Genomic DNA, 26456 nt, shown 5'->3' with positions numbered 1-26456 from the left:
CGAAAAATACGCTACTGGTCTGTTTACGCCACCATGGGCTTGAGTCAAGACAGACAAAGAACATGCATCACGTTCATGGCAAAACAATGTGAAGGGCTTCGTGTAGTCAGGCATACCTAAAGCTGGAGCCCTGCACATGCATTCTTTCAGTTCAACAAAAGCATCCATCTCGTCTCCTTTCAGCTCAATTTCATCCAAAGCATCCTTTTGGGTCAATTTCAGTAGGGGCTTCGCTAGAGACGAGAAGTTGGGAATCCACTGGCGACAATATCCCACCATTCCCAGAAACTTCCTCACCTCCTTCCTTGTCTTTGGTGGACTCATCTGAAGTATGCTTGTTACTCTTTCCTTCATTATTCTCCGTGACCCTTTCTCTATTTGGTGACCCAAATATTTCACTTTCTTCTGACAGAACTGTAATTTGGAAGGAGACACCTTATGACCATTCCTTCCCAAATGGTTCAACAGAGCAATGGTATCGGCTGTGCAGCCATTTTCTGTCTTTGATGCAACCAGTAAGTCGTCAATGTACTGTACTAGGGTTGACTCGAATGGCAACTCTAGCTCTTCCAAGTCTTTCTTTAGAATCTGATTGAATATTGACGGTGACTCAGAAAACCCTTGAGGAATTCGACACCAACTGTATACTCTGTCTAGGAATTTGAAACAAAAGAGAAATTGGCTGTCCTCATGAAGAGGCACAGAAAAGAATGCTTGCGACAAATCGATGACTGAGAACCATTCAGCATCGCAAGGGACTTGAAACATTATCACAGCTGGATTCGGTACGACAGGGCAGCACTTTATTATGATGTCATTTATTTTCCTCAAATCCTGTACGAGTCGGACCTTTCCACTTGGCTTTATTAGTCCCATTATTGGTGAATTACATGGACTGCCTAGCACTTCTTTCAATACCCCCTGCTTTACAAATTCGTCAATGAGGTGGGCAACTTTCATGAGGGTGTCTTGTGGCATGTGGTATTGTGGGGTCTGGGGAAAGATCGCATTGGGTTTTACCATCACCTTTACTGGTTCTACTCCTTTCATCAATCCCACCTCTTTCCCTGTCATGTCCCACACTTCTTTTCCGAATGTTTCCCGTAATTCTGCTGGGATATCTTCTTCAGTTATCATCGGGAAGAGACAAATCAGAGGATACTCTTCGTCGACTGTTTCCATTTCATCCCCTTCTACACTGTCCTCCTCTTCCCCATCATTGCTCGTTTCTATGGTTATTCCTTCGTTTGAACACATTATCGAACAACCCAATTTACACAATAGGTCTCTCCCTAACAGTGCGATCGGGCTTGAGTCACACACCACAAACTGATGTACCCCTTGATAATTTCCGATGCTGACTGGTACCGGGTCTGTTATTGGGTTCGTCAGGTGTCTGTTTGCTACTCCCACCACTTGAACTGTCCTCCCTGAGAGTGGCAAATTTGGAACTTCACTGCTTTTAACTGTTGAACGTGTGGCTCCCGTGTCAACCAAGAATGAGACACGATGACCCATTACTCTTCCCTCTACGTACGGACCCCTTTGATCAACTTCCAAGGATGCTGCAAGCACACAATCTCCTTCTTCTCCTGCATTTTCGCTCTCCCATACATTGTTTATTCCACTCTCACTGTGTAAGGGGTACTGTTGTACGGTGCCATTTGTACTCATTACCTGACCCGTTACCTGTGGAGGAACCATCACTTGCTGCTGACTCATTGGTGCCAAGGGTATTTGCATTTGCTGATTAGGTACCATAGGTAACTGCTGTTGCATTGGCTGCATCTGCGTCATCTGCACACGAGGCATCTGCATCTGCTGCGGCTGCATAGGTTGCAATCCCTGCAATTGATTTACAGTCTGAAAATTTGCGTTTGGACCTCTCATTTTCGGTCCTCTCATTGTCTGAAATGCATTGACATTATTGTTTTGCTGACCAACACCTGCACCTGCACTTACACCTGCACCTTCCTGCACCACCATCGGGCACTCGCGTTTCCAATGACCGACGATCCCGCACACGTGACACGGCATCACCTTCTTCATTGCCTGCACACCCGTCACAACAGTGTTCAAATCCGGACCATTATTCACAAAACCTCCTCTGCCTCTGGCCTGTGGCTGAAATGCCATGCTTCCCTGCAATTGCAACTGCTGTTGCGGTACCTGCTGTTGGAACCCTTGCATCCCTTGCAAACCTTGCAGACCTTGCAAACCTGTTTGAGCGGCCTTAAGCTGCATCATCATCACCTTCTCTTTCAGCTTCTTCTGTTTTACCTCAATTTCGTCGCTACAGTATTTCGCATAAGTCAAGACCTCATCGATCGGTTTAGACTGCCAACAAATCAAATGCGACTTTATCATTTGGCTTATCTCTGGCCTCAGCCCTTCCACAAATCTGAACACAAAATGAAGCATGTCCTTCGCCTCAATTGTTTCCGTGCCACTGTAATGCTTGAACGCCTTCAACAATCTCTCATAGTAACTATGAATCGATTCTTTAGTCTCTTGGGCAGTTCGGTCAATCTTTTGCCAATCCACATTCTTCGCGGGTACCTTCGTTTTCAAATGCTCAATCACCTTATAGTACAAGCTCATCACCATAGGTGACGGTGCGCCCGTTTCCCTGTGTCTCTCCGGTTCACTTGTCGGCCAACCTACAGCTCTTTTGCAATCCTCCCACAAGTCTGCCGGAACCACAATCTCAAACAGAGTATTCAGGTCTTCCCAGAGACATTTTGCAAGTTTCACAAACCTATCAGTCTGCTGGTACCATTCAATTGGTTTCTCTCTTAGTTTGGGAAAATCGTCCGTAAAGGACTGAATGTCGCTTCTGTGCCATGGTACATGTACTAATTTTCCTCCTGCTGTTTCCCTCATTGGTAACATTGTTACTGTATCACCACTCTGCGGTCTTTTCTCATTGTGCTCTGTAGCACTGTCCCTCCTCTTGTCCTTCCTCTTTACCCATCTGCTTTCCCATTTGTCCAAGCACCTCCACACTTGTGCACTCTGCAACAATTCTCTAAGGTGGGTCTTCATACCTGCTGACCTCATGTGTTCAAAATCTGTTGTCCCAAAATCTAACCTGTAGCTCCTGCTCAAGTGTTTCGTCTTGTCTATGTCAACCCCGTTTCTGTCAGCTGCTTCCTGCAAGCCCTTATGTACCTTGTTCACTTCCTTCGTAATCCTGGGACATAGATACCTCAGCTCTTCTTCTGTGTAGGACTCTAACCTGTTCACACCCATTGTTCCTTCCACCAATTCTTGTGCTTCCATATTCAACCTGACCCTATTCATGTAGTCTTCTCCTTTCCCACTCGCTGGACTTTGTGTGGAGTTCAGACTATTGAACCACTGTGTCAACTGTTGCGCATTCACCCCCATCAGGGTAGCGTTCACATCGACTGCCATCGATGGCTGCGGCAGCTTTTCAGTGTTCGATGTAAGAGGTATTATCAGTGGGGGGCTCGACCTCACCAGTGTTGACTGAGCACATATGGGACTAAACTCCATCAAGGACCCAGACCCAGTTGGCTGAGCCGCTATCGGAGTTATCCCTGGAATGTTTTCTATGCACCTTCTTTCTGTCCCATTCTGCAGCATTGATCCCTGACTGTTCAGACCCGAATTAGGCTGACTATACAGAGGTACCACTGGACCTACAGTAATGGGTAACGATATCGCATCTGGGTTCTGTCCATTCCCCATGTTCTGAGGCATGTTCATTCCCACACCATGAGACATCATTGCCGGCATGCCCATCTGGCTTCCCGCCATTTGAACGTGTGCGTTTCCTCCCTGCATCTGCTTTTGAGGCATCATAAACTGAGTTGATTCAGCTTGTGCCATTGTTTGGTTGTAACCATTCTGTACTCCCCTTACTGTTGGATTTAGAATCATTCCTGCACCGTTATCACTACTGTAGTACCCTGGCATCTGCGGCTGATAATTTTCTGCTGGTTTCAACACGGGCACATCTGGATATATTCTCCTAACCTGCGGTATCTGCGGGGTGAACAGCAGACTCGGGTCCTTTGATCCTGATGACGCTCCTGGACTCTGTGTCTCGTTGCTCTGTACCGGTGCTGGAGGGGCAGAACTGGTACTTGGACCTTGTCCATTCTCTGCATAAGGCGGTGGACGGTCGATCAGCAATTGCATTATCAGCTCCTCATCCTCTAACTCCTCTTCTCTTCTCAACTTTTCCTCGTCCTCCCTATCCTTGGAACACTTTCTGTCTGTCTTACAGGTGGCTTTCTTACCTGTCTCTTCTCCTTCCTTAGTAATTGCGGGGAACAATTTTATCCCCTGCAATACATCTGACCTCCACACCTTCTGTGCATTATCCCACCTAGCATCCGCTAGTGTCTTTTCTACCTTCCTCATTCTGGTCTCGAACTTCTTTTGCTGTTGCTGTCTGGCCATTAGTTCCCAAATTGCTAGAGCCTCAAACTGTGCTGGCCTTGGAGGCACCTTCATGTCGTACATCGTGAACCTCAAATTCTCTAAAATCTTTATATTGAATGTCCCGTATATCGGAAACGCTACGCTCCCATGTTTCTCTGTCAACTTGTGCCATTGCTTTAGCCAAAGGCACGGAGCTACGCCCTTCTCTTCCATTACAATGTAAGCTGGTGTACCCTCGGGCGGCGTCTCCTCTCCTACGTTCGCTTTAATGTAAGACTCCCCCTTCATTGCGCTCCTAAATGCTTTAAAGAATTTCATTTTATCGTCTTTGATTTTACAAAGTATATAACCAATATTTAACTTCAATTCCACAAACCTTTAATCAATAGGTAACTTTAATTGCACAAATTTGTAATCAATAGGTGACTTTAATTCCCGGAATACTCTTCACCTGCCTTTCCCCTTCCAATCGAGTCCCACGGACTGCGTCCAATCCGTGCGCGACCCGTCTCACCCACCAACCTATCCCAGCGCGGCTCTTAGTGACGTCACACTCACACTGCGGCTGACAAAGCCTCGCGGTTAGTCTTCCTTCACTCACCCCTTTTCGTAACAACTTCTGCATATATTGCGAGCTACCAAAAAATAAAACAGATCTGTCGGTTTACTACAGGAAGGGTAACACAGTCGCTTCAGGACCTTAGGGACTTTTCACCAACCGTGACCACTATTCGATCTCTTTCACCAGCCTCGGCCGCTATTCGGTCTTTCTCAGTCCCCACATTCGCAAGCAAACCTGACCCGCAGACCTACTCTCAACTTGTCAATGATCTGTTCTAGTGCACTTAGAATCTTGTCAAAGCCCGAAGTCGAAGTTTCTTTCACTCCTCAAAACACGTACCCGACTTGTTGACCACGCCCGATCAACCTACTAAACCGCCCAGACCACAACATGGATCAACATACTCCGGAGTCTCTTGACCTCGCAGGGCCCGTCTCAACAACAACAACCACGTGGACCTTTTTATGCACAAAGCGCCAGACGCACATGAAGTTCGACGACTTCCCTACTCTCACACTCGGAGCCGCACCTCCGTTATTTCTATGAAGTTCGACGACTTCACTACTTCTACACTCGGAGTCGCACCTCCGCTATCCTCAAAGAAAACCCTCGCAACCTTTTCACACACCCTGCGGCAATAAGCTGTGCAAGCGCAAAACCCTAACTCCACTCATACCATCACTAGTACCGCCAGCGCTGATTCCACACCTCCGTTCTTTCCATTCGCAAGCTCCGAGATCCCGGGAAAGTCGCGGTGGACCTAGCCCATCATCATCTTGTCAATCAGTTTTATCCAAGAAAAATCTAATTCAACTTTTCGAATGGGGTCTCAAAATGCGTAACCGTCAATTCAACACCATGTACTTTAGGAGTACAGGGTCCCAAAAGACGTAACCGTCCTCTGCTACCATCTACTGATAGAGCGGAACGTGGTAACAAATTTACCTACGTTCGGACGCTCTCTAGGCCGATGAATCTTTTGACTTAGTGGGAACTCTCTGTACTCATATATCGATCAATCGCATCAAATCAATAATCAATAACGAACATATGCAACACCTTGAACAACATAACACTTTACAATCAATCCAGAATACATTTCGGCGAACCCTGACCTTTCAGTCAGGAATAACCACACCAGTTTAATGCAAAGTTAGTTAATTTATTTCCCTATATTAACAAAGCTAGCACAATATAGATGTTTCTCAACACCAAATGATAAACATATATGAACATTAATAGCTGTCCATACCGTCGAAACAAGTGTAATCTATGAAGCATTTGAATCACAAGGCATTCGATAATTGCAATGCAAATCACTAATACGATAATCTGTAACGAACTAATGGCATACATTTGGTCAGCATAACAAGATCTCAAATTGCATCGTGCAACATGTGGAATCCTCGTCTAACCTCAAATTAGCATCGGCATGTGGGACTTCATGCAAAAACAATTTAGCAACATTAATTTAGAAAACTCCTAGCTAGGGCTCTTACCAAAATCAGCAGTTGGTTACCTAAAAGAAACACAATGCAATTTTACAATTTCCTTTCATATTTACCAATTACGATCAGCATACAAGGAAGTCTTCGTCTCACAGGTACCGTTCTTCGGTCATCATGGGTAACATTACTCGATCAGCATGGGACGGGACAAAGGGGCAGGGGTAAACGGGGCAAATGCCTCACGGTGGCAAGGTAAAACTATTACTTCATGCAAAGGGATCAAATCAAAGTTACAGTCTCTAGGGCAAGAATCATTTAAAGTCTCTTTCTCTCGATTAGAGAAAGAATCAAAGTCTCTCAAAATGGCGTCGCAGCAATGTGGGCCATAATAGCTACGAAGTCAAAATGTTCATAATCGCGGGCAAATGGCTACCTTCTTCTCGTGCACCTGATTTTTATAGACATCAGTTCGAATCCAGTAGGGTCTCCATTGGAGGGTTCATAGGTTAGCTTCAAATTGACCAATCAGAAACGACAGTTCTCAAGCTTTTACTTAAGCATACATTATCATGGGTACGTAATTTGCAACATTGTTTTCCAATTAGCTTACTCTCAGAGCCTCCATTGTCCGCACCTGCAAGTCGACCTTGAATTTAAGAGAAAATATGCCAGGCTGGCACCAACTTTAAGATAAGCATGTGAACAGCTTCTGTGGAAAAGTACAGCTTCAAGCAAAGATACACGTTTAATAGCACAGTGGAAAAATACGAGCATCTAAACCATGAGACCAGGCAACTAGGCCAAAGCCTCTGCTAAAGTAATGCTAAGCTAAAGCATTTCAAACAAGCAAATCGTGGCACACGTTTATGATTATGTCGGATTAGTGCAATTCTAATTCACTACGTTATATAAAGCACGCGTATAAATGATGGCAAGCTACTCTGAGGGCACAATTTGTCCCCGTACAATCTTTATTAATTCAGTTAATGTCACACATGATTATTTCAGCACTACGTTTAAGCGTTAATAGATCAAAACCTTCATTTTCTGCTTCATCACCGTCAATGTGGCGGACCCGAGAACTCCATCAAGTAGGCGGTGTACTGACCACCATATTTAGATGTATTGCGGCTGGCCGTCTGACTGCCACGCAAACTGCCCTTCCTTGCCACAGGCCATATTTAGGTGTTACAGTACTACATTAGGTGTACTGGTGGCACATTTCTGACAGAGGGATATCGTTGCAGGTCCAAATGGACATCATGCAATGGCAGTGGCTATGGAATAGAGGTAAGCCACACACATTCACACACACTGTACCTTAGCCATGTGTCCACCTGCACAACACACTACACAGCACACCACATACACACTATTATTCATCGCCATTCCACCACAACACCACATGTACATGCCGAAAACACACATCGCCATGCATCTGTGACACAACATACACACACTATTAATAGTGCACCCACACATAACACAACCACAAGAAACACAAATACGCACTCATCTACACAAACACACTCACACACAAGCATAACTACACACATCACAACAACCACCACACAACAGCACTCACTTGAATGATGCACACAGCAACCACAACACACAACCAAGCATACACATCAGTCCCATACGCAGGTGGCACACATACTGACACAACCACATGACCCACTCCCTCTCCCTCCACCTTAACCAGCCAATCCTATCTCATACACACACACATACATGTACTGACTCAAATACACAACTGAAAGCACAATATTACAGGTATAGGTCCCCTTGCAATGTGCTTTGTAACATTATTTTGATGATAGCCTTCATTAACAAATGCATACTGACAACAAAATCACATTTGTGTATGTGAGTCTTAGACTTGGCATCTTTGGCATGGTCTCCCCTTACTTTTTGCCTCTGTTTCCCAGGTTGTTGATGTGTACAGGACCTTGTTTTTGCTGTTTTTGTTAATCTGGACACTTTACCACTGCTATCCTGGACTAATGTGCAAGTGCTCCTATGTAAAATGTATCTGTAATTGGCTTTCCATGATCGGCATATCTGATGTACCAGTAAGTCCCTAGTACGGTGCACTAGAGGTGCCCAGGGACTGTAAATCAAATGCTGCTAGTAGGCCTTCAGCACTGGTTGTGCCACCCACATGAGTAGCTGTGTAAACATGGCTCAGACCTGCCACTGCAGTGTTTGTGAGTGCAGTTTTAACTGCCAATTCGACGTGGCAAGTGTACCCACTTGCCAGGTCTAAACCTTCCCTTTTCTTACATGTAAGACACCCCTAAAGTAGGCCCTGCCATGGGCAGGGTGCATTGCACGTTTATGGTGGGACATGTACTAATGTGTTTTATATGTCCTGACAATGAAATACTGTCAAATTTGGTTTTCACTGTTAAAAGGCCTCTCTCATAGGTTAACATGGGGGTTGCCTTTAAATATTATTAAAGAGCAGATTCCCTTTGGGAGTAGATGGACATTTGGAGTTTGGGGTCTCTGAACTCACAATTTAAAAATACATCTTTTAGAAAAGTTGTTTTTGAGATTGTGTGTTTGAAAATTGCACTTTTTAAAAGTAGGCATTTTCTTGCCTAAACCATTCTGTGTCTCTTCCTGTTTGTGGATTCTCTGTCTGGGTTAGTTTGACAGTTGGGCTGTTTGCACCTCTCTCTAGACAGTGACACAAAGGGAGTTGGGGTGTAGCCTGCATATCCTGATGAGCCATCTCTGCTAGGAGGGAGGGGAGGAGTGGTCACTCACACCTGAAAGGGCTGTGCCTGCCCTCACACAATACAGTCTCCAACACCCTGGTGTGTGTCTGGGGCCTGGCCTGGGCAAGGCAGGATCTCACAAACAAGAGAGACTTTCCTTTGAAGTACGCCTACTTCAAAGGCAGAAAGGAGTATAAGAAGAGCACTCAGACCCCTGAAAATTAGATCTCTTCCTGAATCAAGAGGAACCTCTGCCAAGGAGAAGAGCTGAAGAGCTGAGGAGAAGTGCTGCCCTGCCTTTGTGGAGCTATCCTGCAGTTTCTGCTTCTGCCTGTTAAAGAGGACAAAGACTGGACTTTGCAGTGCATTCCTGCTTGTGAAGAATTTCCAAGGGCTTGAACTGAGCTTGCCTCCTGTTGTTGAAATCTCAGGGCCATCAAAGACTTCACCTGCCAGCACCTGGACTCTCTGCTGAGACTCCTACCCTGCCAAGTGGTGCCCTATCCAGTTTCTGGGCCCTTGAAAGTTGAAGCTGGCAGACAAAGACTGAAAATCCACGTACAGATCGCTGTGCAGGACATTTTCGATGCACCTTCTGTGACGTGGCTGATAAACGACGCGCCGCTGGCTTTGCGGCTGAAATCAACGCTCCACCTGCATCGCTGCTGGAAGATCGATATAACGCGGATGGAGAAATTAAACGCAACACCCGCTAACGGAGCCTGATAACAACGCAAACCCTTTGCAGCGTGGTTTTGTGATACCGTGTAACTGGATTTTCAATGCAACATCACTGGGCGCGGAGAAACAACGCAAAGCCTGCTCGGACCCGAGGTTCCTGTAAGGGTCGACTCATCGCTCTCTAGATGGAGAGAAGAAACTACATACGCCGACATCACCCGAGGAGGAACACAGTCTCACTTGTAAGGAAGAAATTGATGCATCGCTGACCTTTTCTGATGCACACTCGCCCGTACAGTGGTATTTTGACACTACCCAGGTACTTTTGTCCGCTAACAACGTTCTCACTGTTTTCTAAACGATTTAAGACTCTTACTCTTTGAAAGTTCATAACTTGACTTGTGTATGTTGGATTTTTGTCATTTGGGTCTTGTTTTGTTTAGATAAATATTCTCTATTTTTCTAAACCTGTGTTGTGTCATTTTGTAGTGTTTCCACTGAATTTCCGTGTGTGTTGGTACAAATACTTTACACATTGCTTCTGAAGTTAAGCCTGCCTGCTTGTGCCAAGCTACCAAGGGGTTGAGCGGGGGTTAACTGAGAGTGATTCTCCTTTACCTTGATTAGAGTGAGGGTCCTTGCTTGGACAGGGGGTAGCGTTACTGCCAACCAAAGACCCCATTTCTAACAATGAACATTTATAAAACAAAGAATTTTGTTTTAATACATCCGTTGTTTCCCTTTTAGTATGACACTTTTTTTTTGCTACTCAGTTCATTCTAAATGATTCTCTTAAAAGAATTCTGACCATGTCTGGATGAAAAGTTATGATGTACTTTTGGTCTTACAGAGTATGTTTGATGGTCCAACCCATCAGTTTTGCTCCTTTCCACTTCATTATTATGAGAATGAACTTCTCTTATGATCACATCACTATGCTATCAAATTTTGTTTTCATTAAGCATTTTTTAAGGTTTAAAATGGGATGGGGTGTGTGCCGTACAAGGCAAATATTTTATTATAAAAATACTCTAAGGGACTTGGATCACCCTTCTTCAGTCCTTGGCTTCTTTGGCTAAGGAACTTTTAGTCTTGCCTTCAGCAGTGACCAAGTCAATTAGAATTTCAGTTTCAGCTGCTTTGTATTGGCTGTCTGGGTGTATTCTTCTCTCTCCTTTGGAATGCACAAAGGAATATTTTACAACTGAAAAGTCTGTTGTTAAAAAATGCCTCATTTTGCATCACTAGCCCATTTTTTGAGTGGATGATGTTGTCTTTTTGGTCTCTGTCCACTGGAACCCTGCTAACCAGGACCCAATGCATGCGCTCTAGTACATCCAACTTAGTTAAATTGGTTAAAATCTTGATTGAAAAAAGAACATACATATATGTACCTAATAATATAGGGTACCCTATGCTATCTACTGTATAAAGAATATGTCTGATTGGTTCACACACAATTGCCATACATTGTTGTACCCCAAAAATCCCAAACCTTACTTTTTAATATTTACAAGTCACCCCTAAGGCAGGCCTACGAGCTGTATATGCAAGGTGCAATATATTAAAAACTGGACAACTGGACATGTGTTTCTTAACTTTACATGTCCTGACAGTAAAAACCTCACATTGCGGTTTTACTGTGGAAATGCTAGTATCCCCATTGCTGAGTATAGAGTTACACACTGATAACTCAGTAGTGCTAACTTCTGAAATGGACTACTAAATTTGAAAGTTTAAGTTATCAAAAGAATTGTTGCATTAAACCAGATGTGATGGGCAAGTCAAGCTTAATATATCTTTTGCACAATTGGCAACTTTAGTAAATAGCCAGTTTGTTGCCCAAAGTTTTCCAGTAACCATTTACAGTTACTTGCTTGGCGACTGCCTTCTGCCTTCCTGGAGGGAGATGTGAACAACTCTCAAGGAGAAACACAAAGTGCTTTCTGTTGGAAGAGGTCTGATCTCTCCCTGGCAGGAAGGCCTAAAAGGGTGTGAACCCAAAAGGTGAACGTCAAAGGGGAAGCTGCCTTTGAAGGGCAAATGACTGACAAACATGAGAGAGGATTTTGTTGTTTCAGACAGACTGGCCCTGAGGACAGAGAGGGGAAAATAATTGTTGAACTGGTTTTCCATGGTCGTGTAGACCTCAGGTAGCCACAACTCTGGTGTGGACTAGGGAGCTTCACACATCAAGAGAAGGGTCCAGCCGTCTTGAGAGTGGGCAGAGTGGTGCATTTTGGGATAGCTAGATGCCACACTTAAGATGAAGTAATCACTAGATGGGAGGGTAGCCCATTCTCTGAGGGCACAAATTGGGCATAAAAGTTGCACCCTGGGCAGCCAGTCATCAGATTACATCAGTACTGGAGAGTGGCCTGAAGAAGGACTAACCTGCTGCCCCCTGGATCCAGCAAAGAGAGGTGCACTAAGACTGGACTGCACCTGCTGCTGCCAGGGCTAGAAAGAAAGGGCTTTGCTTGCTGTATCCTACTTGTGGAAATTCATTTCCGAGCCTCAGACGTAACAAGTGACTCCAAGAGTTAGTTGCCTGACTTCCTATTACGTCCACTGGGCCACAAAAAGCTGAGGAAGTCTTCCTTGGTGGGTGGGCGGCCAAGGTTGCCTGACTGCGGCAGGCAGCCGGAGTGCAGCCTGGGTGACCGAATCAAAAGTTGCACCCGAGACTTCTGGACCCTAGAGAGTTGTCAGAGTGCAGTTTGGTTGCCAAAATCAGAGGTTATCACCAGGTGGCATTGTGGGTGAAAAATGATTGATTGCAATGCGGTCCAGAACGAGTGCCTATGGCTGAGATTAGCTCAAGCATTCCATCCGTCACCTTGCTGTTGTTGCAATTGCTGCCCTTAATGCGACAGGTATGCCCAGATGTGGGTTCCACGCTCACTGTGCCAAAAGAATCAAGCTATACATGGCTGATGAGCGCATAATAATGGCAAAACCAGTCCTGAATTGCTTGTTTTCCAGTACAGGGAAGACCTGGCCTGGCAGTTCAGACTGGACTGTTCTGATTAGAGTGGAGACAAGACTGATTTGCATGTGAATGGGTCTAAACTGAGGTAGCATGGTGGATGAAAAATGATGGCTTGAGATGCAGCCCTAGTAATTGCCAGTGGCTAAAATTATTTCACAGATTCCATTTATCCCTTGTTGTTGCAGTTGTAGCCGTAAGTTCAACGGGTATGCACATAGGTGAGTCCCATGCTCACTGTACCACCAGAATCAAGCTATACCTGGCTGATGTGCCCATTCTAAGGGTAAAACAGGTCCAGAGTTTTTTGTTTCCTGGTTCAGGAAGGACCTGGCCTAGCAGTTTGGACTGGATTGTTTTGATTGGAGCAGGGTCTTTGCTGATTTGCATATGGCTGGGTCCAAATTGAGGTGGCATGGTGGTCAAAAAATGAAGGATTGAGATGTGGTCCAGTCCATTGCCAGGGGCTGAGAATAATTCAAGCATTCCATCCATCAACTTGTTGTTGAAATCACTGCCCTAAGTGTGATGGGTATGCCCAGACATGGTTACTGTACTCACTGTGCCACTGGAATCAAGCTATACCTGGTTGATGAGCGCATAATAGGGGTGACAAGGGTCATAGTGACTTGTTGTCCAGCTCTGGTATGACCTTGCTTGGCACTTCAGATTGGACTGTTCTGATTAGAGCAGGGTTATTGCTGATTTGCATATGGTTGGGTCCAAATTGAGGTAGCATGGTGGCCAAAAAATGATGGATTGGGAGATGGCCCCAAGTGATTGCCAGTAGCTGAGATGAATTAAAGTATTCCATCTACTACCTTGTTTCTGTTGCAGTAGTAGTACATAGGTCACAAAATGTTGGTGCATAATTTGCAAACTGTCTTTTGGAACACCTAGCCTTTAGAGAGCCATCTGCAAGAAACAGGCAGCATTATGCCGCTAACATTAGGCTTGCAACCGGTTAAATGTGGGGTTTCTTTAAAGTTTCACATTAAAAGATGCCCGCCATGGTGCCTGTATGATGACTCATCTGTAAAAAAGGTTTATTTGTCAATATATGTTCTGAAACCACCCAGATTCATCTGGCAATTTGGGGTTCACTGAAGTGAAAAAAACAACTGTGAAAATAGCTCACACTGAATATTGCCAACAGTGAGATTATTGTTGTTGGTGGTAGCCAAGTGGCAAGATCATTGTTGGTGGCACCCAACAGCCATTGAGAAACACTGGGTACCACTTGTGTTTTTAGTAGGGTTGGGTGAAACATTCCTCTCCACCCACAGAGTTTGTGAAGTTTTGCCCACTCTACGTTCTGTTTGGAGTGTAGACTTCTGGCAAAACACTGCCAACTACTGTGTGGCAGAGTTTTTTCTCATGCACAGCTGACCAATGTTTAGTTGACGAGAAAGAGAAAGAGTTTGCAACCCTAGTGCGATTTTCAGGTGCTAGAACACATTCCGGATGAGGTTTCTCAACATGGGCGTTTGCAGCACGTTGCAACCGTTTGCAAATGTACTCAAACAGCAGAAAGAAGCAGCACCCTCTCTTGCAGCGAGTGGTGCTAGTTCCGCTGATTATACAGTGCATAACAAGCTCCCAGTGCTAAAAATGAGCTTGAGCAGCACAACAGGCCCATATTCTGCCTGCTCACTGAACACCGTGGAATCTTGTGGATTTTTTTATGTTCTTCTGTGGACTTCTGCAGAGTGAAACTTCACAAGGTCTGCCCAGGGCTAGTTTTGAATGCTTTGCCCTTGTTACAGGTATCAATAAATATCATACAATGATCACATGGGACTTTTTTATAGGGTAAATCCATCTAACAGCCCTGTAATCACTTAGGCTTATTTGATTCAAATACATTCTACTATCAATATAAATCCTTTACCACTGAATATTCATGTTTTGAATACACATGCTGGACACGGTCAAATTTAGTAATGTTAATATTGTGAATTTAGATTATCACCAATTATTAATAAAAAAGTGTACACTACTACATTCAATGAGAATGTGAAAAGGCAACGCCAAAAGTGCAGACGAGGCAGTGCTCACATATAATTACATAATTACAAACATGTAAGACAAACATACACTGCATATTCCCAAATGATATTCCCAATGGCACAGGTATTGAGGGTGCCTGTATGTCAAAGCTACACCCCTCTCAAAAGATAGTCCTTAACCATATGGAGAAATTTGTCGACATTACAACCCCAAATTACCAGTGGGGGTCTCTTCAGGACGTTGTTGTCTACCTCTTACAACTATAAAACTAAAGACAACTGAAATCACACCTCTGTCCAGCATACCTCTGGAATAGGCAGGGATATCTCACTGGTGTCACCACTCTCTTAATCACAATCACATTGCAAGGGGTATATGAACCCTCCACAACTGAACTACAACCATGTGTTGCATGCTTTCTATCATTTCAGTATTCTCATGCTATAAACCTAACAATGTCGTCAAATATCAACAAAATTGTCTTATCAAGTGTTCCATGGTATCTAGCATGGGGGAGGGCAATATCCTAAGCAACATAATGGAATAACAGCCTCCATTCCACAGAACAAAGTGTGGCACGCACCATGGACTTATGTGTGAGAAACACTCTTCACATCTGTGCCCAACATGTTAACATTTGTATGCCATTCTATCACTTACATATACATCTTCATGTCAGCCAGTCTATGCTTATTTCCCTTGGGCCCACTTCGAATTTAGTCCACTAAAATATAGCAAATTAAAGCTGTAGTGTCAACCTCCATTATAAATGCACTACCATCCAATAAGCAGTTGCATGTCATCACTTACATAGAGCTTAAGGTAGCCTGACACCACTCCAGTCAAAATAAGGTATCTGTTTATCTCACCGCAGGAAATGTGAACTGAAGTTTAACTCATTAATTCTACCCGCTCTGCATAAAACAATACCTAAGTACGTCCCAACAGCTCCTAATAAACCCCCAATTACATTTTGTCCAAGTAAATGTGGATAATCAATTCTTCATTTGCCGCCACTCGGAACTAATCCACAGAACCTCAACCCGCTGCGTACCAGCAGAAAGTTCAAAGAACGTAGCAGATGTGCTCCCCTCATCTGTCTGAGTCTGCCTCCAACAAGTAGAACGCAGACCAAATTGGAGGTGTGCTTATTCACAATTATTAGTTGTGTCTCATCAAGGGGCATATTTATACTCTGTTGTCGCCGAATGTGCGTCAAAACATTTGACGCACATTCGGCGCAAACCTTGCCCCATATTTATACTCTGACACCCGACCCCGTGGATGTCAAAATGCCACTGTGTGCGTAATTTTTTGGATGCAGGAAACTGCCTTGCGTTAATGGGGTTCCTGCCCAAAAAATGACTTTAAGGCCTGTGCGCCTCATTTATACCCCAGCGTCATTTTGACGCACAGGAGAGGGTAGGCCTTAAAATACGGTGCCCTTCCCTGCCCCCAGGGACACCCCCTGCCACCCTCGCCCACCCCTGGAGGACACCCATGGATGGGGGGACCCATCCCAGGTAAGTACAGGTAAGTTGAGGTAAGTATTTTTTTTTTTTAAAGTGGCATGGGGGCCTAATTTGGGGCTCCCTACATGCCACTGTGCCCAATGACCATGCCCAGGGGACAGAGGTCCCCTGGGCATGGCCATTAGGCAAGGGGCCATGACTCATCTCTTTGCTAAGACCAGAGTCATTTCAATGGGGGTTATGAATCAAGAAATGGTGCAGGTCCGGTTTCAGGCATGATTTTTGCCTCAGACCTGACTTGCACCATTTTTTGACGCACAAACCCCATTTTCCCCTATGCCGGCGCTGCTTGGTTTGAGTAATTTTTTTTTTTACTCAGACCAGTCCGCAGCGCCGGCTAACGTCATTCCTTAAATAAGGCGCCCGCATGGTGCGTAGGAATGGCGCTAGCCGGCGGTACAATTTTTGACGCACAACTGCGTCACGCAGTTGTGTGTCAAAAAGTATAAATATGGCCCCAAATGTCCAAAAACCACTATCACCTCAGTAGAGGTTCAGCAAGTATGCTTTATCTGCCTGGGGCTGCCCATATTGTCTCTCAGGGCCGAAAATAATCTTCCGGGCCAAAGGCCACACAGTAATTGTGGCGCGAGACAGTCAGAACTAACCAATGTAACTCACCAGTCAGGGGGTAACAAGCTAATCTAGGGGTAACCACAGTGACCCACATTCCATGTGAATAGGGCGTTCCTGTAAGTACATCATAAGATCAAAGTTGCCACAAAGCCTCACATGGCAATGACAAAAAATCCACTTGCACTAACTAGGCAACACCTCCCCACCTTAAGTCATCTGGAGATCATACAGTAAAACTTCCTTCATGATAGGTCAACTCCCTATCAATACTGGGCAAGGACCTTGTGCACCGTACCAACTGTGATTCGGCGCGGCGGTGTTCTGTTGGCGGTGTGGTATCGGCGGAGCAGCCCCCATGGCTCCCGTCCCCTCCCGGAGGATCGATGGACAAGGTAAGTCGATTGTCCGTTAGGGGAGGGGGTGGGGGGTGTTGTGTGGGTGCATGGGGGTGTGCGTCTGTGTATGTAGAGGGGGGTGTGAGTGCGTGTATGCTTGTGGGTGTGTTGCGTGATTTGGGAATGAGTGTGTGTATGTCTGTATGTATGTCTGTTTGGATGTGTGCGTGTATGTCTGTATATGGGTGTGCGTGTCTGACTGAGTTTGTGGATGTAGGCATGTATGTTGGTGTGTGTGCGTTTATGTGTGTTGGTGATGCCTGCCTGCGTGTCGTGTGTGTGTGAGTTATGTGATGTTGGGGTGGGGGGGCCCTGCCACCTTTGGGGGGTGGCAGGGGTGGTGGGGGGTGTAGTGGAGGAAGTCGGGGTGGGGGTGGGGGGTGTTGGAGACCCCTATCAGTGCCAGGGAAGGAATTCCCTGGCACTGATAGGGCTTACTGCCATGGATTTCATGGCGGTTCCTACCGCTGGAAATCCACAGCGGTAAGCCGGGTCAAAATACTGGCGGCGGTATTGTGACGGCCACTGGGCTGGAGACCCAGGTCTCCAGCCCAGCGGTGGTCTCCGCCCTGGCGGCCGGAACGGTGAAGCAGTGGATGACCATGGCGGTAACCGCCATGGTCATAATACTGAAAAAAAGACCTCCAGCCTGTTGGCGCTCTTACCGCCGCTTTAACACCGTCCGCCAGGGTTGTAATGACCCCCTAAGTCCTTTGCTAATACTCAACAAAATGTCCATCAATTTAAATGTTTTGATGTTCAAGAGGTTCGCAACATCTCCTCCTCTTGTGGGTACATTAATTACTTCCTCCATCTGCCTATAGATGTTGTCTGCTGAATGTCCTTCTTCCTTGAAGTGTTTCACCAAGGGGGCCCCCTCCACTCCACATCTTATCAGACTTGTGTATTACGCTTTGCGTTGCTTGACCATCTGGAATGTCTGACCCACATAGATCAACATGCAATTGCATTGGTTTATGTGAATTACATTTAGCATGTTAGCATTTGAAAGTGCTTTCAACAAAAGACCCTTTCTTAATTTTTCCGTTCTTTGGTGTCTCCTGTGAATGCACATAAAGAACAATTCCTGCATCGTTAATGCCCTACAACAACTGGAAGTCCCCACATAGTGTCAATGTCTGTCTTCCTAGTATCTTCCCCATATGCCCTCACTACATAGTCTTTAATGTTCTTATTCTTCTTGAATGAAAAGAGCTGGGGCTCTGTACACAAACCAGTTAACATTGTCCATAGTCTCAGGATGATTTCCTTGACATCTTTACTATTAGGGGAGAATGTACTAACCATCACTACTCTCTTCTGGCCATAATCTCTCACTCTAGGAGTCAGTATCATTAGGTTATCAAAAGATGCAAAATTTCGGAAACTATGGGCCAGATGTAGGTAGCCTTTTGCGCCTCGCAAACGGCGAAAAACACAGTTTGCGAGGCGCAAAAGGCCTCACGCGATGCAGAAACACATTTTCCATGTATAATGAAAATAAAGGTGTACTCACAGTTACCATAGGAGATCCGACCATTCTTAAGTTTTCAGTTACCAGCTTTGTGAGCTTCAGTAATGCGGGGTGGTTGTAGTCAAAGCGATGCCCAAGCACTATAGATGTAATGATATTGGCAACAGCAGCATTCGTTATTACCGCAACATCAAATGGCTTCCCTGTGATATATTAGAAATAATACAAGATTCTTATTGTATGACATGGCAATATGCTATGTATATATTTATAATACATGTATTGTCTAGCAATGCATTGATATATTGTTTGCCATATTGTATAGAAACATTTCTACCATACATTTTCTAACCAGTTATTAATGTATCTGTACCATTTAATATATCTTTAAATAACCATCTTGGTGTCCTCACATACCCAAAGCTATATGCAATAACATATCCCTACAACATGTTGTAAGAATGTTGTTAAGTCACTGAGGAACTCTGTGACTGTATAGGTCATCCAATTTTGGCATAACTTACACTACACTTTTTACATATGGGGGCTTTTATTACTTAAAATACATTGTCAGACACCAGTACCAGACTGGGCTTGGAACTTGGTGGTGTCTGAGGTGGGTTGAAGAGCATTGGTCACATAATGCAGTTTCCCTGAGGTGAGGGACATAGGAAGGTTCTTAATTGATCTTGGCAAGAGTGGCAGTTCTTCGGCTTTAGAATCAATGACTTGAACTGGAGACAGATATGCTAGGCGCTAATAGTCTTCCATGCGTTTTTTCCACTACCACTTCCCGCTCACGATTATCCAATTGGTAAGTCCTCAGCTTTAGAGCTTTGAGGGTCTCCAGCTATATTTTGCTGCTCTCCGTAAGTTCCTGTACGAGACGAAGATTTGATTTCTTGGACGCCTGACTCTCTGATGGATCAGGCACATATGTAGGCAGTCCGAAAAGAAGCTGGTGGGGAGATTTATGTGTAGCAGTGTTCTAGGCACCCTTTTTAATTATGGCTGAGTCAAGTATAAATAGTACTACTAACAAGTGCTCGACACTCAACACCCAGTTGTAATCTGCTTCAATGTCCCTTTCATTAAATTATGCACTCTATTGGTTTGAGATCAAAATGTGTGAGCGAACTGCAGACACACTCTCACTACTAACAAAGTTTCTGCCAGGGCTCTAATACAGAATCTCCTCCAGTGTCTGCGTACAATGTGTGAACTGCACCCATTGCAACTCAGGCCTGAATTCCTACATGTCAGTCCTTGGCATTGACCTAGCACTTTAGCCAATCCAACAAAAATCTAGTTGATGAGTTGACAGCCACCAGAATATGATGCCCTGTCTCTATTGTATGCTTTGCTAAACATTTACATGAATCTGCACTACGCATGCATTTATCATAAAATGTGATCTTCACTTTAAAGTTGACCATAGTTAATGCAGGCCTAAATTGAAATGGCTCATGCTAAAACGAACTGTTCTTTTGGGTGCTGCACACATTTTCTCTTTTTCTTTGTTTAGGAGCCAAGTTTTAACTGTATGTGCTAATTAGAACTGTCAGTTTGTTGTTTTAGTTTCTGTATATGGGTCCCTTGAAAAGCTGAATGATGAATCACTGCATCTGTACTGAGTACTCGCTGACTATGATGTATTATTCTGCTACAAGATTTCTCTTGAAGGTCATGCAGCAGAATTGTCCAATGTGCAATGTCTGAGAAGTGGGCCTTCATCAAGTTATCATGAAATGTTTAATCCTGATTGGTTCTCCTAAGGGTAACTGTAGTGAGTCACTCTATACTGTGAAGATTTGTATGTTTTCGGTGTGTGTTGCTATAGATGCCCTTTCCACTCCCTTCAGAAGAGACATCTTCTCTTTTCTTCGTTGGTTCAGTGGACCTTGGCTGTTCCAACCCTGCTACAGTGCAAATTAACAGAACTGTTAATTACTTTGTTTGTTTGGAGAGGCCTTGGATCCCTCTGTTGAGAAGCAGAGTAATTAAATTGGACCAGCGGGGTGACAAAAGGTCTGTAACGTGATCCTGAGCTAAGCCAGAGAAATATGAATATTTTGGACAACCCATAAGGTGTACATATACGACCTTGGGACCTGCATATTCAACCCGGAGACACTTTTCACCCCATTTTCATGCCTCACAGGACTTTATAGTCCAGAAGGAATTGAAACTGTACTCTAAAGCAGTTTCCTCCCTTCCTGTACAATAGTGTCACTGCAGACAAAACAGTAAATCATACTGACTTTACATCTGAGTTCCTACTAATGTTTATAAGACCTATCCCAGGTCAACAGCTAACCTTGAAAAGTCCCTTCTGTGACAGGTTATCTGTGTGCAGTTATTGAGCTGACCACAACAATAGTCTTTCTTGCGCATGCCAAACGCCCCTTACTCTAGCTGTGTTGCATGGTCTTAACTTAAGCACTGGCAGTAAACAGACACAGTTGATTTACTATGCATTTACCATAGGTGAGGCACAAGTAGTAAAACACAAGAGTAAAAAGTCCAAAACTGGTGGTAAAAAAAAGCAAACAATCTGGGTGTACTAAATTGATGAAGCTCAATTGCAACATGCAAGGAAATGCCTCGTGATGCATGTGCTCCCCTACATTTTTGGAATGATGCTGCTGGCTTTTCATCTCTGAGAGTGCGCTGGGGCCTACTAATCAGACCTCAGTGCCAGTGTTTTAACCCTATACAAATTGCTTGTTGAATTGGATACATTCGATTGGCAATACCCAACTTACTTATTAGTGCCTAGTATACCCAGTGCTTGTAAGACAGAGGGCCTCGTTACAAGTTTGGCCATGTTGGCGGTTGCGATCGTATCGCTAACAGGCTGGTGGAGAAGACCAACGATTTATGACTATGGCGGTATTCCCAACAGAATACAGCCAAAGCACTGCTGGCACTGCCACTGCTGTCAGACTGCCATGGACGATGGAAGGCACCTATAAGCCGGCGGAGACCATGTTTCCACCAGACAGATTATGAGGCTGCACACTGCCAATGTTTCTGCCATGGTATCTCCACCACGGAAACCGAGGCAGAAACAGACTCTATAAAATGTTGCACTCACCTTCAGGAAGCCATACTTGTTCGGCGCCACCATGGAACAAAAACTAGACATCATCCCGCTGCTCCTGCTCATCCAAAGACTTTGGAATCTTCAACAACGACAGCAACCGTAGGCACACACGTTTACCTGTTACTGCTGTATATTTTCAATTTTTATACACGTTCACAACGTTCCATCAGGAGAGGGTGTGAGGGCTACACTCACATGCAACTGTAAACTCACACACACACACTCACATACAGCCACACACACAACCACATATACACAATACACACACTCCGGCCACCACATACACACACACACACACACACATCAAAAACACACACTTATGCACTGACAGCACAGACCTAGTCTCGCACAATACCAAACAACACCAAAACACATCACAACACCACAACCACACCATCATTAACACATTGGCAAGCACTCACAATATACACTACCCAAGGACACATAACACATACAATACAACGTGCAACTAACAGTGAATGAACACACACAATTACACAACCATACAACTTACCGATCGATTCATCATACTATGCACAAAATTACACACGCACACAATCAAAGCACACAAAGCCATACAACAAAGCAACAAACACGTCAAAACAAACACCACTCAATATCATGACAATAACATGTTTCCAACATACACATGGCCATCACACAACACACACTCTATCACTGAGGGACAAAAGCACTGCACACATCCACACATACAGGCCATACACTACATTGAGACCAAGCATCACACACACACAAATATTCACACACAACCAATGTCAGCCAGGAACAACTCTACCCTAGAAAAAGAAATGTAGGACAAAGATGTAAACAGGAAACCAACAGCTGGTTGGTTTGATTATATTTTCAAATAATCATTGTAAAAGTTAAAGGCCATAAGCCAGCCCATAGTCGTAACTTTAGTACATACACTGCACATGTGGGTGCCCCGAACTTGACTCCTTACTGCCATGTAACTTCCACAGGGAGCGGCATCAAGGGGGCAGGCAGGCACCTCAGGGATTATCTTGCGGGGTGGTGGATGGAGGTCTTTCGGTTTAGCTTTAAGGTAGGGGGCTTTGGGATTTGTCTTGGGGGGTAGGTTAAGGCTTCCGGGAGGGTTGGGTCGTCTTGGGAGGGGTAGACTTCTTGGTGGGAGGAGGGGCAACAGCACTTGCTGGGGGCTAGGGCAGGCCACAGAGGTGGAAGAGACAGACTTGGGGAGGGAAACAGAATATTTAGTGGTTTCATGGGGCAGAGAGGAGTAGGGAAAAGGGAAAACTCTGAAAGGAAAGATTTTTTAGACACACAGGGACAGTCATAGCAAAAAGGTTTGGGTGTGGAGGGAGATGTTGTCTGAGGTGTTGGTGTGCATGTCTTGGGTGCATGTTTGTGAGAGGTATGCTTGTGGGTGGTGGGTGTCTGTTGCGTGGGTGAGTGAGGACTCTTATGTGTCTTGGGCTGAGGTGGGGTGGAGGTGCTGGGAGTTGCTGTGTTGGGTGGGTGGTTGTCTGTTGGGGTGGTGACTGCAGGTATAGTGGATGTGCTGCATATAGGAGTGTCAGTGGTTGTAGTGCCTGCGGGTGTGGTGACAGGGGTGGATGTCTGTGGGTCTACTGTGGTGAATGCCCTCCAGGAAGGCATTAATCTGTTGGATTTGAATTGCCAGTCCCTCGATGGCATTCAGGATGGTCGACTGACCCACAGAGATGGACCTCAGGAAGTCAATAGCCTCCTCAGTGAGGACAGCAGGGCTAACAGTGGTTGGGGCAGAGGTGACAGCAGCAAAGGAGACGCCCACCGTCTTTGGTGAGTGGGCACAGCCAACTGGGTGGGGAGCAAAAGGGAGGGCGGTGGTAGAAAGGGGGGTTGTAGACAGAGTTGGTACAGCATGGTCCCAGATGAGTCCGCCACCACCAGGGAGTATGCATTGGTGGAGGATTCCAAATACGATGATGTGGATTCTGTCTCCCCATGGCACTCCCATGCCTCTGGGCCACTGGGTCCCTCGGTGTCTGTGGTATCATGACTTGGAGTCCCATGGCCAGCAACTTCCCCACTCGGCTGTGCCCCGTCTCCTTCACCTGCTGATGCTGGAAAACAGAGAGAGAGATAGGGATATCACATTCTTTTCATACACCTACATCACACTATACATATCACTAATATTACATTTAGGTGCATTACACCCCCAGGTAGAACCAGGTTAGTGCCAATATCATGTCACAACAATATACAATCCACACCCCTATATAACAACTATGCCACACACCACATAAGCCACCTATCTCACAACAATAATACAATCAGTACAGCTATCACACTAACCATTCCATCACATGCTGACTTGTTAACATGAATTTGCTTCCCTATTCACAGCAACATTGTAAAACAACAACCAAGCTATGGGAAAATGTGGCAACATTGATTTCCACATAACACAGACACCAAACTACACAAACTCACATGACCTGAGGTCATGTTCCAGGAAAGGAACCTTATCAAATGCTAAACAAAAGACAGCATGTTGCGTACACTGACTTGGCAAACGGATGTAAGTGCATTAATTCTGTGCTTACACCCTTGTGGCTGCTGTGCTGCCCTCACACACCCATAAAAATCAGAGTAGGTCAATATGCAGGCCATTAGGGGGGCCAAGGTTCAACGGGCACCCTTTCTTCCATGGAAGGACATCCCCAGCTGGGCTTCTGCGGTCTTCTGGGCCCAGTGTCTCAGGTCCTTTTACCACTTCCTACAGTGGGTGCTCCTTCAGCTGTGGACACCAAGGGTTTGCACTTTCTTGGTGATGGCACACCACATCCCCTTTTCTGATTGGTGTTGACCTGTGTGGATGAGACAGACAAGAGGAAAAAGTCATGTCCACATGCATCATCCCAAAACAAGTAGGGTGAACACTTCAGTTAATGCAGGTAGCCATACAACATGCAAAACCAGTACCAGGTGTTGGCTAGAAACATATGACCAGACCACAAGAATGTTCTTAAAGTTTTACAGGACAACAACCATTTGTCACACCACCATTAATGTAAATGCTGTAATGTGTTTTTGTGGATCAGGCTACATACATCACACACTACCTACTATGTATCAGAGCTAATAATCTTTCTCTGCACATGTCCATCTGCCCACACATAGTAGCTCAAGCCTTCATTCCTGCACATTTCAACTACATCAACATACACTCTACATTTCACCCACTGGTTTGGCATTGGACTCATCTGCTCCTCTGGTGCATCATATAGCTATTCACACAAGGATAGGACCTCCTCCACAAGCTTGTACAGCTCTTCTGGAGAGAAGACAGAGGCCATATCACCTGAAGGATGTGGCATGATTGCTCCCAGAGGCAGTACACAGCAGCTCAAGGAGTGGAAGTCTTGCTGGCAGCAGTGTCAGGAGTCAAGTGAGAGATACTGCAGAAGATGGTGGTCCATTCCACCATATACAGGACCGTCACCACCGACAGATGTCTCCATTGACCCAAGTCCACCAAGGATAGCAATGTGTTCCAATGGTAATGTCCACCACGGTTGTAACTGCCTACAGCCATGACGACATCCACCGGCAGAGTCAAGTCACTTCCTGATGTCCAATAGAGTAGATCAGGCAGCTGCCATTTTAAGGCTCATATGTACATTTAAATAATGAAATGGGCGCCATTTACTAACAAATCATATCTATGATCATGTGTCAAGTGCTGGCTTTATGTTTACAGGTATCAATGTGCATGTCATTATTAGATGATGTGAAAATTAGGTATTCTGGGTTATGTAAATGAAACAGTATTGTCGCCATACTACTGACAATCTAAACATAGTATAAGTGCAATAAATATGTTTTACATGTCAACTAGGTTCATGAACTTTTACTGTTGGTGACATGTTTTTCCATATAAAGAACATGCAAGGGTTTAGGGGACTTGAATAAAGTAAACAGTCATAATTTGCCTAGCTATGTGCTGAATACCACATTTTCAATGTTTCATGTAACATGATTTTGAATTATGTGTGATGTTAATATGAAGATACTTATGATGTATAGAATGATTCTTTCAAATACATTCTGGTGTTGTCCCCCATAGTTACCCTGGCATGAGGAGAGGAAGACAACCTCCAGTGTAGTGTCCACTAGCAGACCTGCAGACCATGGAGGAGTGACATGTAATCCAAATATGTCGGCAGTATAGGCAGACAACATGGATCATTGTCAAAAGTTGGAGCCAGATCTAATGCCTGCCATTTGCAATCCAAATTGCACACCTCCCATTGTTCAAGTCCTGTCAGTGCTACATTTCCTAGCCACTTGGTCATTTCTGAATACAGTGGCCCTAACTGCAGGGATGTCTCAGCCAATGTCCAGTCTGCTTTTTGAAGGCTGTACTGAACACCTGGACAGCTATATCAGATTTCCCCATCATGAGGATTTGGCTCATGTAAAGGCAGATTTCTATGCTTTGGGCACATTCCACATTTGGTTGGAGCCAAAGATGGCACCCATGTAGCATTGGTTGCCCAAAGTGCTTATGA

At 44.9% G+C, this 26456-nt stretch overlaps 1 protein-coding gene across 1 annotated transcript in view; it reads right to left on the bottom strand.

Moving 5' to 3' along the window:
• The window catches only part of LOC138296719 (cytochrome P450 2K6-like), a 419360-nt gene that overhangs the window by 147299 nt on the left and 245605 nt on the right, over window positions 1-26456 (bottom strand). Inside the window, exon 4 of the mRNA XM_069236120.1 lies at window positions 18849-19009. Within this exon, the coding sequence (XP_069092221.1) occupies window positions 18849-19009 (161 nt within the window). The remainder of the gene's footprint in view (window positions 1-18848; window positions 19010-26456) is intronic.

This window comes from Pleurodeles waltl, chromosome 5 (assembly GCF_031143425.1).
Source record: "Pleurodeles waltl isolate 20211129_DDA chromosome 5, aPleWal1.hap1.20221129, whole genome shotgun sequence".
NCBI lineage: Eukaryota > Metazoa > Chordata > Amphibia > Caudata > Salamandridae > Pleurodeles > Pleurodeles waltl.
This window is presented reverse-complemented; position numbering and strand designations above follow the sequence as displayed.